The following is a 16278-nucleotide window of genomic DNA, read 5'->3' on the forward strand; positions in this document are numbered from 1 at the left end:
ATATATATATATATATATTAGGGCTGCACGATTAATCGAATGCGATTGTCATGCGCATTTTGATAGTAATGCCGGTTCTGTAATCAGCAGGAAATCATCATCACGTGCTTTCAGATGGAGCAGAATTTACTGCACATAGCCGTAGTTCACTGACAAGTTATGCAAAAAAAATCGCGATTCTGAAATCAAAGAAATCGTTTGCGATAATGACAGCTGTTTGCAATAGCTTCTCAGTGAACTACGGCTATGTGAAGTAAATGCTGCTCCATCTGAAAGCATGTGAAAATATCACATTTAATAAAATTTTTACTCCAAACTCACTTCATAACATCAGTCGAGTGTTTGAAATAAATCCTTCTGTGAGATGATGTGGCTTCTTACACAGAATAAGGCACGCAACATATTTCATAGTATTTAAGCAGTGATAAAGGCATTGCATTATAAATAAACTTTATTTTAATGAAAATTATAAGAAGAAGAACTCGGATAAACCGTATATTGCCGTAGTCGTGTGTTTATTAGTCACGTTAAATCCATGAAAGCAGTTGAATCTTCTTTTTATTCAGCTGCAGGGATAGGCATTTTCTGGGTTTCTTCTGTGAGGCGTTTTTGGAGTTTCAGCGCGAGAGCGCCCTCTGGCCTTTGGATGGAGATTTACTGCTGATCACAGAACCGTGGTTCACTGAAAGATACGCATGACAATCGCAGCTTCTATCGAATTGCAATCTCGATTCCATTTCGATTTATCGTGCAGCCCTAGTTTTTCACCTGTTTTATTATACAACATGGTACAATTCAAATCAGTCAATTTACCCAGATGATATTTGTTGCTTTATTGTAGACCACCTGCATCTGCATCTGTATTTCCTGTGGAAATGGTTTCAGATTGATTTCTGGTGTCAGTGGAAAAGGGGCATATGACAGTTTATTACAGAGTAAGAATGGTCCACAGTCTAGAGGCCAGAAGAGCAGTACTGGGTTCAGGTAGCACATCAGTTTCTGGCCTCTGATTAAGAGAGGGAGGAAAGTTCACTGTGTGTGTGTGTGTTTTTTTTTTTTCTTTTCATCCTGCCTTTCATGTCACATCCCTCAGGCATAACATACGCATAGCCTAGTCCTTGGGAATGCCACAGTGTTGTTTCATTGGGTGTCTGTTACAGTAGATGACTGGATGATTTTCAGCATCCTCTGCTCAGGATGTGGAGTTGAGACAGATGGTGGGCCGGAAAGGAGGTGGTATAGCAGTACGCGTTGATAATTGTGCCCACTCCCTCATGCTGGAAAGCTGTGTACGTGAGTCAACCTTAGATATGTAGAATTTTTTAATCATAGTGGGCCTGCATATTCATTATTATTATTTTTTTGTCGTATTTAATTGTGTCCCAATGACTCATAATGCACTGGAAGCTAAAGCGTATTTAGACACGGCAAAGCCTCTCTAGTTGAGTGGATTTAATGTTCTCATGCTCATGTATGCGTATATTATACGTCACAGGTACATGAGCAGATATTTTTTATTAAAGCTCCTTACTTTAAATATATCGGGTAATTTGGTTGCTGCTCCATCCACTATCAGTCTTTCGCTTTTCTCTTTGGCTATGTATTGTGTAACTGACTTCCATCTCCCCTCTTTTCTGATTTTCCAGGCACAGACATCTCGGTGGGGGAAGAAGTAGCCATCAAGCTAGAATGTGTGAAAACGAAGCACCCACAGCTGCACATCGAGAGCAAGATCTACAAGATGATGCAAGGAGGCGGTACGTGTTTCCACACTCCATCAGCAGCTCCTCGTGGTCTCCATCCGGCTTCTCCATTAACACAGACTTATGAGTCACACGTACACACCTCACACTGCTGCCACATACATAAGAGCCTGTATACTTGTTCTTTTGTGGAAAATAAAACTCTTCAAACTAAAATATTTAATATGAACTGTTAGGTGTTAAGTTGATATTTACCTTATTAGTTTTCGTTTTTTTTTTAAAATTGTAAACAGAATTTTGCTTTGTATTGAAAGGCCGTTTGATAGAGCACCATTTTAATCATATTATGAAATGTTGGAAGCAGCGCTCAACATTAAGCAAAAATGAAAATACATTCTACCATTCAAAAGTTTGAGGTTGGTATTTTGTTAAATATTTTTGAAAGAAGCCTCTTATGCACGCCTAGGTTGCATTTATTTGATCAAAAATACAGTTAAAATTGTGATATTGGGAAATTATTTGAATTTCAAATAACTTTTCTATTTTTAAATTATATTTTAAAATGTAAGTTATTCCTCTGCTGGCAAAGCTGAATTTTCAGCAGCCACTACGCCATTCTTGAGTGTCACATAATCCTTCAGAAATCATTCTAATAGGCCGATTTGTTGCTAATTTTTCTCTTATTATTAACCTTGAAAACAGTTGTGCTGCTTAATATTTTTGTGGAAACCATGATGTTTGTTTTTTTTGCCCAGAATTCTTTGATGAATAGAAAGTTGAACTGCATTTGTTTGAGAAATGAATATTTTGCTGAATAAAAGTATTAATTTATTTTATATAAAAAAAATTAAATCTTACTCACCCCTAACTTTTGAATGTTCATATAGGAAACAATTTATCATTTTGTGCTGGGGCCAGTGGAAATTTAAAACACGAACTACTATATATTCTTCCTGTTGATCCCTGGTTAGTAATATTAGCCTCTAAAAGCCTCTGAATGATGACCATTTTATGTTGGCTTAATGTAGTTCTTTTGTTGAGTAAGAGCGTTCGCTGAAGGTAAGGCGTAGTTCACAGGATCTCTATTTCTTAGATGGTGTTACAGAATACTGTAGCAACAGTGGGCAGCAAACCAATCGTGACCAGTTCCCCCTCGCATCATCAGTCAGTGAGTCAACACATCCTTCTCCAATGAGAGTGGCATTATCAGATCTCAAACTACTCTCAGCGTTCTGTCAGCACCATGAATTGTCTTCTCATTGGCCTTGCATGGATGTAAAGGAAGTAGGCAATTTGTGTCTTCAGCATTGTTTTGCATCATATCATCCTGTAATCAATCTACAAAATCACAGTTTTGTTGAAATTTTGGTTCTGTTGTAATGTATGGTGATGGTTTATGAATATACATGAGGTGCCTGAAGGATGCATCCCCCCCACCGGCCCCCGCTGGGTTTGGCCCCGATTGCTTTTATTCTAGATAGATCTATGATAGTCCTGTCGGGGGTATTTTATGTGGCCAGCAGCAAAAGTGTGTCGTCTACGGCATTCGCTTTCAAACATGCTCTAGTCTGTCCGCTCGCTCCCAGCATGACTGAGCATGCATGACGTTTGCTCTGCGGCGGCCAAACTTTGCAATGGTATCCGTGCCATGACAGACTGACATTCTGAGTGAGCCTCCCTCTCAGCGCTTGTGTTCTCCATGATCACATGGACCCCGGGCCAGATGGTGCATGCGGAGGGTAGTGGGTTGGGGGGGAGGGGCCGGCCCTGTGCATTCCATCTCCTAACTGGGTCTCTTGCACCACTCGCAGCCTTATTTAGCATAGCATGAACAAGCATACACACTGATGACGTTACATCGAGAAAGGTGTGGGTATATACATGAATTTTGTAGGTAGAAAGGAAACCTTTAATGTTTTTTCTTATGTTATTATTTCTGCATGTTTTAGCACCACAGTTACACTTTTTCAAATCCATACATGGAGAAGCACAAGGCTTGGCATTTTTCTATTTTAATTCCTATTAATATAGACTGTGTCAGTGCTGTGCTGATGTGAGAATGGAGAGGCGTGCTGGACGGCTCAGGCCAGGAGATATATTTAACCTCCTGAGTTTGCACAGGAATAGCTGACCTGGAGGATGTTTTCTGGAAAGTGCTGAACAGCAAAAACTCTGTGTTGTTGAAGGTAGTGGCCAGGCTCAGGGTGCACACGACCGTAGACATGACCGCAGCTGCCGAGAGATCTCTGACTTGCCAGAACGCTGCTGAACTCTCTGTCTTCCTCTCCTCGATAATCCTGAACAAATCTTTAAAAGACATTAGACTTGCCTAGGCTGTTTGTCTAGAAGAGTAGCATTAAAAAACCTTAAAACATTAAAATATATGCCATTAAATTTACAGTGGGGAAAACAGGCAGCTGTGGTTGCCAGGAATTTACTTTATTAAAAAAATTTTTTTTTTGGGTATGGGCATTTTTCAAAAATAGTGTATTTGAATATTTGGGCTCTTAAAAAAAACGAATATTTGAATATTCTTGAATTTGTTATATCTCAAGGTTTTTACAGACGTTCCAGAGACACAAATATAATGGTGTGCTAAGCAACGGTTCTTGTAGCGCTTTGTGTTTTCTGTTCTTAAAGCACTCTCCCTTGAGGAAACTTAAAGGAAGCATACGTATCAAGATCATTTGGCTATCAGATAAGCTCTCTTCTCGGCTCACTCGGTACAGCTGCGCTTACCTGCAGTCGTGAATGCAGTAATGGACAGCTGCTTTTCCTCAGTCGACTGCTGTTTGGATTTCGTGTGATTTCTCAATAATAATATACTGTTATTATTTCAGGTATTACTGGAGGGTATAATGGTGCCTGTGTATTCTACTTGTAAACATATCATTCATAAATTAATTTAATTTTAAAGTATTTGAAGTACCAAAATCTGCTTTGATATCCACCATGATACGGGCGGTGAAATAGAAAGCCACATGATTAGGTCATCGTAAGTGGCCGGTCTATAAAACATGGCCAGTATTTGTATTCAAACACACAAAGACCAAACACCAATCAGGGTAACACACCACAAACTAAAAAAATGCAATCAACATTTAACAGAAAATGTAAACACCCTAATATTCAATTCAATTAAAGTTTATTTGTATAGTGCTTTTTACGATACAAAACATTGCAAAGCAACTTTACAGAAAATTAAGTTTCTAAAATATTTAGTAGTAGCTTATCAGTGGTGACTGTCAGTTAATGTACATATGGCAGAAATGTACGGAAAAATCAATTAAATGTTAAAAATTAATATACATTACTCAAAAATAAGAACTTTTTAAATAACTTCTGAGAATGTCCTTTTTTCACCATAAATTATACAGTATAGTGTTTACCTGCAGAAACCATAAAGTATTGATTAACAGGTTTTACTGTAGCTTTTTACATTATTTTTTTGTAAAGTTACATTAAACATTTGTATTTTTAACATCTCACTTAAAATTTTTAACATGTATTTTTCCAGTTACTTACGTAAATTACCCAAATTGATAAGGGTTCATTCCAACCGTATGCATTGATCATTTGAATTTGGTGTCATTTCTGAAAATTAGCTGGTAGCTATAATTGAATCACATGAAAGAGGCTTCTTTGCTTAACTGGAGGATTGTGTATTCAACATCCATTGTATCAGTACAAATTTAAATTATATTGTAGTTTTGTGACAGCTGCCTTTTCTGGTTCACGTGTGGCTGAATGGTGAGAGTGGGCAGGAAAATGCCCTTGAAGTGATCTAATTAGGTATCAACTGTCTTTCCCTGACAGCCTATATCTTTTTGCGTATCATTTCAAGGTCATTCTATAGATGGTTTATGCTTTATGGCTGATGAGTTAGAGCCCTTTCAGAGGGTGACCAAACAGGGCTGCTGGTTTACTTAAGCTGAATCTCTCCTTAGGTTTTATTACATTGCTGTCCTACTGAAACAAACGGGCTTCCAACCCCCCACCTATTATGTTGTAGGTCACCTTCAGTTTCCGTCTGTCAGACCTTCAAAGATACAAATACGTATTAGTAAAACTTTCCCCTCTATTCAGTATTTTAAACTTTAAATATCCTTTTGGTTGTTAAACATTTCCTTCCGAAACCGCATTCCCTTTTAGAAAAAAAAACTTCTCTACTAATGGTAATTGTTTCTTTTACAGTCGGTATCCCAACAATCAAATGGTGTGGAGCAGAGGGAGATTATAATGTGATGGTAATGGAGCTGCTGGGACCCAGTTTGGAGGATCTCTTCAACTTCTGTTCTCGCAAGTTCAGCCTAAAGACTGTTCTTCTGCTGGCTGACCAGATGGTAAGGCTTGTAGACATGATCTCTGTAACCTTTGTCCTCTCCACCCTACCATCTCTTGTGTAGCGAATTTAGCTCATGGGGAAATATGAATAATTAACCATAACTAATTATGATTAATTATTAATATTTTAGATCCACTGTAGATATTTAGCTGACCACTCAGGGTCAACCGTCTTGTCAATTCTAAGAACGTTAATTTCCTGGTTAAAGGAAATAACTTTCTTACTGTACAACTCTATAAGTTTGTAACGTAAATCTGCATGATTATTGACTCCGGTTATGAGTAAACAATGAACACGCCAAGTGTGATACAAGTAAGGTTTTATTAACTACATAAAAACTTAAACTAGTCTAACATACTACACAAACACATTAAGCCGGTCTAACATAAACATACACACACACACACATACAGTTGGTATAGGAAAGGGTTAAAATTTAGCACTAAAGAAAGAGACATAAGGAATGACATTTATGGAACCATTTTGCATATTCAGCAGATCTAAAACCTGAGGGAAAACGTCAGATTCTTAGTTCAAACAAACCTTGTAAAAAGGTGTAACTGATACTTAATGCATCAATTAAATCGACTAAGTTTGATACTTGCGTATGTCTGAAAAAGATTCCTGATGCAATCTTAAGGCCCCAAGATCTTGCTGAAGTTGGTTGATGAAAAAGAGCTAGTTTGAGTCAGAATCATAGGACACCCAAAACGGGATAATGACTCCAGGAAGTGGTGTTCTGGTGACATGACAAGCTTTACTGTCATCTTTTCAGCTGCTTTACTTCGACAGCCAGTTTCCTTTTTCACTTTGTGTTTGAATGAGTATTTAGTGCCAAGATGCATTGTGAAAGGAGGCATAATGTGAAAGGACTGCTTGTTCAGCGGTTATCATGCCCTCATTGCTTTATTTGAATTGGTGTGTTAGGTTTGCATGGAGTCTCTCATTCAGTCATTCGACATGCTGAACCTGTCCTCTATTCTGTCCTCAGATCAGCCGTATCGAATACATACACTCCAAGAACTTCATCCACAGAGATGTCAAGCCCGACAACTTCCTTATGGGCCTGGGGAAGAAGGGCAACCTTGTTTACATCATTGACTTTGGCCTGGCCAAAAAGTACAGAGATGCTCGCACCCACCAGCACATCCCTTATCGCGAGAACAAAAACTTGACTGGCACTGCTCGCTACGCTTCCATCAACACCCACTTGGGAATAGGTACCCTGACTTATAATAATAATAATAATATAATAATGAAACCTCCTGTATTTTCAGACTTGACCTGTCATCACCCTAACATTTATGATTAAGCCACTACACCTGTTATAGTCTGGCCATCCTAATGACATACAGTGTTTATCGTCTGTGTTTTCTTTCACAGAGCAATCCAGACGAGATGACTTGGAGTCTCTTGGCTATGTGCTCATGTACTTCAACCTGGGCTCTCTGCCATGGCAGGGTCTGAAGGCTGCCACAAAGAGACAGAAGTATGAGCGAATCAGCGAGAAGAAAATGTCCACTCCTATTGAAGTCCTGTGTAAAGGATACCCATGTAAAGTTCTGTTTATACATATAAGGGTTTTTTTAAGTAGCCAATAGGCTTAAACTACATTACATCGCAGCCACAGACTATAAGCTACTTGCTAGTTGGAGGCAGGTGGAAGACGACAGCATTTGGTTGGACAGTTTAATGATAATACGTTTTTTATTTTTTATTTTTCAAATAAATGCAGTCTTAGTGAGTATATGAGACTTATTTTAAAGCCATGAAAAAAATCTTACCAACTCTAAACTTTTGAAAAGTTATGTAGATGACTTCAAATGTGACCAAACTGACTGAAAGCCACAAAACATAAATTTAATTTAATTTGCCTTTTGTTCATTTCCAGCTGAGTTTGCCACATACCTCAACTTTTGCCGCTCCCTTCGCTTTGACGACAAGCCAGACTATTCTTACCTGAGACAGCTCTTCAGGAACCTTTTCCACAGACAAGGCTTTTCATACGACTATGTGTTTGACTGGAATATGCTTAAATTTGTGAGTATCATATGAGTTGTCTTTGCATGCATGCCGTATTCCTTACATTTTTGTTGGTTTTTATGGTGGTCTTTTAAAGCTTTAAAGGATTAGTTCACTTCCAGAATAAAAATCTCCTGATCATTTACTCACCCCCATGTCATCCAAGATGTTCATGTCTTTCTTCAGTCGAAAAGAAATTAAGGTTTTTGAGGAAACCATTCCAGGATTTTTCTCCATATAGTGGACTTCAATGGGGATCAAGGGGTTTCTCAAAAACCTTACTTTCTTTTTGACTAAAGACAGAACGACATGAACATCTTGGACGACGGGGGTGAGTAAATTATCAGGAATGTTTTATTCTGGAAAGGAACTAATCTTTTAATTCTTCATTTATAATGTGTTGTGCTTTTCAGGGTGCAAACAGAGCGGCAGAAGATCCGGAGAGAGAGCGGAGGGATCGAGAGGAAAGATTGCGACATGGACGGAATCCTGCTGCCCGTGGAGTGATGCCTTCCAGCTCAGGTAGACCCAGAGGAACACAAGAAGTAGCACCTCCCACACCCCTCACGCCAACCTCACACACAGGTAAGACATCCACTGCTGCCTGTTGGTGCTTGTTTTTAACTCAAGTAAAATCAGACATGTTTATGATGCAAACATCTGAGGATCTTTTTTGTTCGTACATAAGGATTATTTTGATTTGCAAGATACACAAGGGTTTTCTTTCTCTTCAGTGCTTCGGATCAAGACAGATTTGTATTCATCAGCTATTTTTTTTCTGCCATTTGTTGACGTCTTATCTGACAGGAAGTGGTTAAAGGGTTGCAAGCTACTATGCTCAGCAGGATGTTTGCTAGACATGACTTAAATTTACTAGCTTTTGCTTTATCGAAGGGTGGAGGTTCTCACACACATTTCTACAAGAAAGACATTTAAACAGTGACCCTGCACTGCTCTTGTTAGCAGCCTAGAAGAGTATGGCCTCAATTAGCACTCAAGGAGTTGAGCACATAGACTCATAAACCCACCATATGTCACCTCTACCGGAGTCACAGTAAACTTCAGTTTCTTTAATTAAAATAACGTTTATTCTCTGTAGAGCTCAAAGTTAAATGTAGTGTTTCCAGTTTGGTGTAATTACTTAGTGGTTCAGACGTTGGAAAACAGAAGGATTTTTGTGTAGGTGGACATGGCCCAGTTTGTGGTGTCAGTGTCCAATTTTTTTCCATTTTCCATGCTTTAGATGACACGCGTCTTCCTTCCTTCCTTTCTTTCTTTCTTTTTTGCCAGGAATGGAGCGAGAGAGGAAGGTCAGTATGAGATTGCACCGTGGAGCCCCTGTCAACATTTCCTCCTCCGATCTAACTGGCCGACAGGACACCTCACGCATGTCCACATCACAGGTACCATATTTATAAGATGAAATACTTTTTTGTAACATGAAATTCATTTTTGCCCACTGGTGCCTGTGTGTTTGGCAGCATTGACAGTCTCAGCCCCAGCTCCACTGCTCCTAAATGACCCTTTTTTATTTCCAGTCCACAAAAGGGATCACTTTGGTTAGAAAACCTTTATAAACAAACTCCTCCACAATTGCTTTCCAGCAGAGAGACAAAGGAAAAGATGATAGAGAGTAGTAGGGGTGGGTGATATAGCCTCAAAATTATATCACGATATTTCAAGAATATTTGCGATAACGATATTTATGGCGATATAGAAAAAAATATGAAGCCACGTTTTATTGGTGATTACTGCTGGTAGGCAGCAGCATTTATTAGTGCAAACAAAATGAAGGGCATTTTCCATCCTTTTCCAATGAGCTACTGTCATCGATGACAGACTACCTAATTCGAAGTGTAAATCTATTGTCATAAGGTGGCAGCAGCAGCTGTGTGTTTGGCTTGAAGCAGACCAATCGGTGTATGACGTCAAAATACTGCGAGAGTGACTTACACCTTATTTACACTGCACGCGTCTGCGGCACGTTACGGCTCCGACGCGGCCACCGGAGCTGATCACGGCCACCCTAATCAATTGCTTGTGTTTACACCAGCTGCGCTCCGCTTTGCTAAAGGCGCCTTGCCTATTTTTGATGGTAAGAGTGTGCGCTCAAATATGCTCTACTGTAGAACCGCTCTCGCGATACTTTGATGTCATACACCGGTCAGATTAGGCTTGTTTGAGATGTGCCTCGCCTCACCTGAAATGAAGGCGAGAGTAGGCGACTGCAGTGAGGGGGGGAGTGAAATAAGCGCAGTCAAGACGGACAGTTCTGACCTCTCGAAGTGGAACAGATACCGACGAGATCAAAGGTGGATATCGCGTTATTCTCACTCACGTGCTGTGCTGATGATAAACATGATATAATTTCAGTTCTGTTGCTTTATATGAAAATAAATGAGGAAAATCATGCTTTTGATCAGCGCAGTCAGTGGAGAGCGACTGCACGCGACTGCGCAATCCGCTTTGCCGTCACTAGAGTTTTTTGGCACATGTCAGCATGGCATCAGAGCAAGTCGGACGTAACTCGGACACTTTTCTAACTGGCATGCATCTCGCGGTGATCACCGGTGATCGGTTCTGCGCAGATTTTGCTCATCTCAAACATGCCTATTGGGTTTGTGGTGGTGGTGGTGTTGTTGTGCGCGCTAGGGAACGTAAATGCACCATACTTCATCGCGTCGCTATATCATTGATATCGCGATATGACATTTTTTATCATGTAAAAATTTATACCGGTATTATCATGGACGGTATGATATGGCACACCCCTAATAGAGAGTGACAGCCATGAAAGAGTGCTCAGATGGAGCTTTTGTCTGCTGTGGCCTGGCATGATATGGAGCCGGTGTCATGGTTTACAGGGCTGTTAGCATGCCATTATAAAAGCACTCTGCTCTGAAAGGTGTTTTTGGGCTATACATGCTTTATAGCTTATCTTTAAATTTGTGTTCAGCGGTGAAATGGACAGTATGTGAGTAGATGTAGAAGACGTACAATAAAAGTAAATAACCTGGGCTGTGTCTCTCAAAAGCATCGTAGAGACCATTGGTGGCAATGGTTCTACGATCTACTTATGGTTATGATGCTTTTGGGAAATGCAGCTCAGGTCGTTTTACTTTGGTAAATAACTTAGTAGGATTTGAAGAATAAGGAAGTAAGGAAGGTTTCTTCATTCCCTTTGTACTCGGTTTTATTATTGTTGTTGTTATTATTTATTATTGATATTGTTGGGCTCAACAATAATGATTTTTTTCTCTTAATCCAATTATTATTATATATGTATTTTTTATAAATGCTTAATACTTATTTCTGAGATTTTTTCAGTTATATATGTAACATTTTTACAGACAAAAAGCACAAAACAAAGTATTTTTGCTGTAAAATGATGGAATGCGGTGCAAAAAATTTGTTTTTCAAACCTATTTAAATGGCTCTTTCAAGACTAGCACAAATCACTCTCTCTATATCGCTGTCAGCCAGCTAAGTCACATTGCATTGCTGACATATTTAAAATGGGTGAATTTGCAAACGACATTGTTCAAACATCACAGAACTCAAAAATGTATCATTTGCAAAGCAAGCATTACATAATTTATAAATGTAAGGATAGTTGAAACGCAAGCATTGGGCTATCCTTATTGTTGAGCCCTGTATTGTGTAACCACTGCCACATATTTTGGCTCTTATTTGTGTAGAGTTCTTTTCAGAACATGTCACACATTCTTGAAATGCTGCCCAGAGTCATAATTCTGTCTAGAGAGTCTCTGGTGATTTGAATATTTGCTGTTAACGCTTCTGTTCAGATCCGCATTTTTTGAGGTGTTTACCACATTGTTGTTGATTTTTTTTCATCACGTATGAATATGTTTCCCACTCCACTCGCCCACCCATTTCAGAATAGCATTCCCTATGATCACCACGGCAAGTAGATGCTCGCCATGTTCTGGTATGAGAGACAGCATTGGGTGAGTGACAGTTGGGTCTTTTTTTTATAATTAATTTATTCTTTACCTGGACTACCTCCACTGCCCTCTATTAAGTAATAGGTGGCTCCCTGTCCCACACCACTGCTGTACGGCTGTTACACACACAATCTCTCAGCACTCAACACACGGAATGAAGAGAGACTTCATTCCCAACTGTAATTCAGATGAAGCAGTCAGATGTTTAGCAAAGGCTCTTGAAGTGTGTAATTGAAAAGCAATGTGGTATTATTCAAACATAGCACCACAGTCGGGCTCCAGATGTAAAAAAACCCATTCATTTTCTCCATAGAGAAACCGAAATCTGCCATCAGCTCTGAGATTCTCTTGTGAATACCAAAAGAATGTCATGCAAACATTGTTGAAAATTAGCACCCAGGCAGTCTGTGTCTTGCGTTACAAGCTAGTTTCTGCACAAAAGCAGTTTCTTCAGCATAAGTGAGGCATTATCTTCAGTGACTTCAGAATGACTTCTAAATATTCAAAATTATTATAATTTTTTTGTACCTAATTAATGAATCGGTACTATTATATTGTACTGTAATTTTTAATTTTATCCATTGGTAGTCTTTCATGAGATTGTAGTTCATTCACTCATAACAGATTTTAAGTACACAGTATTGTACCTAAGTCAACCTGTACCGCACACAGAAGTTCCGCACGTGCAGTGGTCAAACAACACTGGATTTGCTTGGTACACAACATGTGTGCTTAACCAGAAGACCTGTATCGGAAAATTTTTGGTACGAATACGTGTAGTTACACCCCTCGTTCAGATTAACCTCAAAGCTGGCTGTTTTTTTTTTTTGTTGTTGTTTTTTTTGGCTCTTAATTGAAGAATTTCTATGGATAAAATGAATGGGAAAATGTTTATGGAACTAAGGCTAGTACTGAAGTACACCGAAACCACCAGTATTCAGTCTGGGATTCTTGCATACTTTATTCCGGTTTCATCCCGGTTAGCAGTTTATGACCTCCCACCCCACTCTAATGACTCAGATGGTATTTTTAATCTTTGCAGAGAAAGTAATTCATAACACCAGATGATGTGATGCGTTACTCACAGATGGACAGTATTGTTATCTCCTGAGCCATTTTTAACTGAACAACCCTCTACATTGCGTAAATCACTCGCATATGCGACTAAATCTTACTCTGGGCGACTAAATGATGTCTATCGTTAGCCATTGGCTAATAAATTAGATTTTACTCGCCAGTGTGTGAGATGGAGGCTAATTATAAGTTTAGCACAGATAAATTAAATTTTCACTCGCACATGCACATATGCAAAGAGAGACAGCGAGACTCTTATACACCACGCTGAATCGACACGCTATGTGTAAACTGTTTGCTTTGTGATATATTTTCCTGTCAAAATAACGGAGTTCATTTAGAATAATTCAGCTTTTAAGAACAAGCGGAAGATATGCCGGCCTCTCCGGTAGTGGGCGGAACTAATGCACAAACGGCAATTTCATTGGCTGGCCCTGTTTTGATTTCAGCAAATCCGTTCGAGCGAATGCTGATAACCATTATTGATATTTATGAACCCAGCAGATAATAATAGTAGTAGCAGTATTATTATTTTTTAATAATAATAATGAATTACTATTATCTATGACCAACAATATCTTAAAGGGGTCATATGATGCGATTTCAAGTTTTCCTTTCTCTTTGGAGTGTTACAAGCTGATTGTGCAGATAAGATCCCTGAAGTTGCAAAGACTAAAGTCTCAAAACCAAAGAGATATTCTTTATCAAAATTAAGACTCTGCCACGCCCCCCTAAAACGACTCGTTCTAACACGCCCCCACATATCTACCTCACTATGTGGAAATATTTGCATAATGCGGCCTAAATGTGCATGCAAAGAAAAAAGGCGTGGTTTCAGTAACCGCAGGTAGTGTTCAAGCAGCCATGTCAGGGAGACGCTGTGTGTTTCTAGGCTACCAACTTCATCACTGTGTCTGTCTTTACATTTATTTTGAAAGATGAAGCTTGTGATTATGGTAAGGGGCATTACATTTCCGACGAGTGCTTGCGGTGTTCGGCCAATCACAATACACTGGGTCAGCTGGCCAATCAGAGCAGACTGCGCTTGTCGGAAGGAGGGACTTTGTAGAAAACGAAGCGTTTGAGAGAGGCGGGGCATAGAGGACCTACAATAATGTACAGTATTTGAAAAATAATGTGTTTTTTGAACATTAAAGCATGTCAACATATTCTGTTACACCAAATAGACAAAATAATGATCTTTAAAAAAGCATCATATGACCCCTTTAAGCATCACCACCAGTTGTATGTTCAGTTAAAATGACAAATATTCATGCATACAAGTTTTAGTTTTAATCACTAAAGTTCTATCATTAAATAGTGCTTAATTATCATAATATCATAATAAAATGTTTGATTGACTGAAGTTAAGTGTGTACATTCAGTTATTTAAGAAGCTGTGCCATTTTACAAAGATAAGCTGATTTGGTGGAATCGTGTGTGTGTGTGTGTGTGTGTGTGTGTAAAATGGTATATCAGTCTGGCGAGTAAACTAAAAAATGTACTAGCCAATGGCGATTATATTGACAAGGTGGGTGTAGAGGGTTGCTGAATCTAGACTGTTGGGCTTTTGCTTATTTTTTTACTAAAGAAATGTGCTAAAGCATCAGTCTCTAAAAATATTTCCCTGCTATCAAACCAGTTTAAAGCATCATTTCAACCCTTGATGGGTTTGAGGACTGCATTATCATTCCTTTTAGTCATGTGAATTTTCTGGCCGACATATCTCCATATCCCAGTGCTCAGATTTGATCAGATCAAGAGTTATGCTGTTGTAAACATTAGGCACTCTGCTTTCATTTAGTGCAAAAAAAATAATAAAGTAGTATGCTCATATATGCACGTATGCCCACCAGACCATCTGTCACAAACGTCATATAGCAGCCTACTCACGATCACCATGTACTCAGATGTATTTAGAGAACCTAATAGTTGACAAAAGTTTAATCTAGTGTTGGAGAGCTAATTCAAAATCAGTTGCTGAAGCAGAAAGGAAGCACAAATGCCGTGCAGCAGAGCTTTCGTGATTGTGTGCTGTGCAGCGCCCTCTGCTTGTGAGCGTGTGCTTCTACACTCTTACTGTGATGCATTCATAACCTCTAGTTGCCTGGGTGTGGATGCCTCTTTCTGTTTCACTCTTTTAACCCCCAGTGCTTGGTTTTGGCTCTCTCTGGCATGCAGTGTGACCACCCAGACTGTGCTCCTGCGCCCACTTAATCAGTGCAGCTTTACACTTACAAGCATTTTTGCTTTCAGTTGTTTGAGTGTAAAACTGCTGCTTATGACCTCAGTTTACAGAAAACTCCTTTTTAACGCCTTTATTATTGTTTGTGCTCTGAATGAAATGTGTTTACTGGTAGTCTCAGTTTGGCTGAACGGCTCACCTCTGCAGCTCTTTTGTTCCCTCTGTAACATCAGATGGATTCACCCCTGCCCTTTCGAGCAGCCGTCCCATGATTGGCCCTAGAGTCCTCGTGGGCCCCCTGCACTGCCCTGCCTTTGACAGAGGATCATGAAAAATGTATCCCCACCTAGTAATTGATCACCTCAGATTTTATTGTGCATCTGAAGGTGCAAAACACAATTAGCTGTCGCCCCTCCTCCGATCTTGAGATAACCCGCCATTTGTGTTCCTGAGTGGAATCAAAATATACAGTATTCATTGTTTTTTTTCCCCCCACTTTGTGTTTGGTGTTATAAACCTTGTTTCCCCCCTCTCCTGCTATTTGCTCTCTGCTGTGACAGGCCATGGGGGAGCTCAGAGGACAGCCCTAGGACCACCTAAAATATTTAGGACTCAAACCATGCAGGCACAAACAGTTACCGCCCTGTAAGAACTAGTGATGCACCAAAAATGTTCAGCCAAAAGTGAATTTTCCTGTTTTGGTCTTTTGGAGGGCCGAAATCATTTACTGAATGATGTTTAATTTTAATTGCTCAAAGTTTCGACTGTTAAAAGACATCAATAGAACAACTTTTATTAATGTATTTATGTAAAAAAAAAAAAAGAAAAAAGTCGCAATCTCACATTTAACTCAGGAAGCCATTAAATTTCCATAGCCCATTAGTTAGTTAGGAAAAAACCAATATAACTAAATATTTAACTGTATTACTGTTTTATATATATATATATATATATATATATATATATATATATATATATATATAT

The 16278-nt window shown here is 39.1% G+C and overlaps 1 protein-coding gene across 2 annotated transcripts in view; it reads left to right on the forward strand.

Annotated features, from left to right (window-relative positions):
- Window positions 1-16278, forward strand: part of LOC107590392 (casein kinase I-like) — a 46736-nt gene that overhangs the window by 28001 nt on the left and 2457 nt on the right. Inside the window, exons 2-9 of one of the 2 annotated variants that reach the window (XM_016279120.1) lie at window positions 1647-1757; window positions 5898-6046; window positions 7040-7268; window positions 7432-7602; window positions 7940-8088; window positions 8484-8655; window positions 9361-9473; window positions 11970-12038. In XM_016279120.1, coding sequence (XP_016134606.1) covers window positions 1647-1757; window positions 5898-6046; window positions 7040-7268; window positions 7432-7602; window positions 7940-8088; window positions 8484-8655; window positions 9361-9473; window positions 11970-12002 — 1127 coding nt within the window. In that variant the 3' untranslated portion in view covers window positions 12003-12038. The remainder of the gene's footprint in view (window positions 1-1646; window positions 1758-5897; window positions 6047-7039; window positions 7269-7431; window positions 7603-7939; window positions 8089-8483; window positions 8656-9360; window positions 9474-11969; window positions 12039-16278) is intronic. The other variant, XM_016279119.1, reaches the window with a different exon arrangement.

Source organism: Sinocyclocheilus grahami, unplaced genomic scaffold (assembly GCF_001515645.1).
Source record: "Sinocyclocheilus grahami isolate Dianchi unplaced genomic scaffold, SAMN03320097.WGS_v1.1 scaffold127.1, whole genome shotgun sequence".
NCBI classification, from domain to species: domain Eukaryota; kingdom Metazoa; phylum Chordata; class Actinopteri; order Cypriniformes; family Cyprinidae; genus Sinocyclocheilus; species Sinocyclocheilus grahami.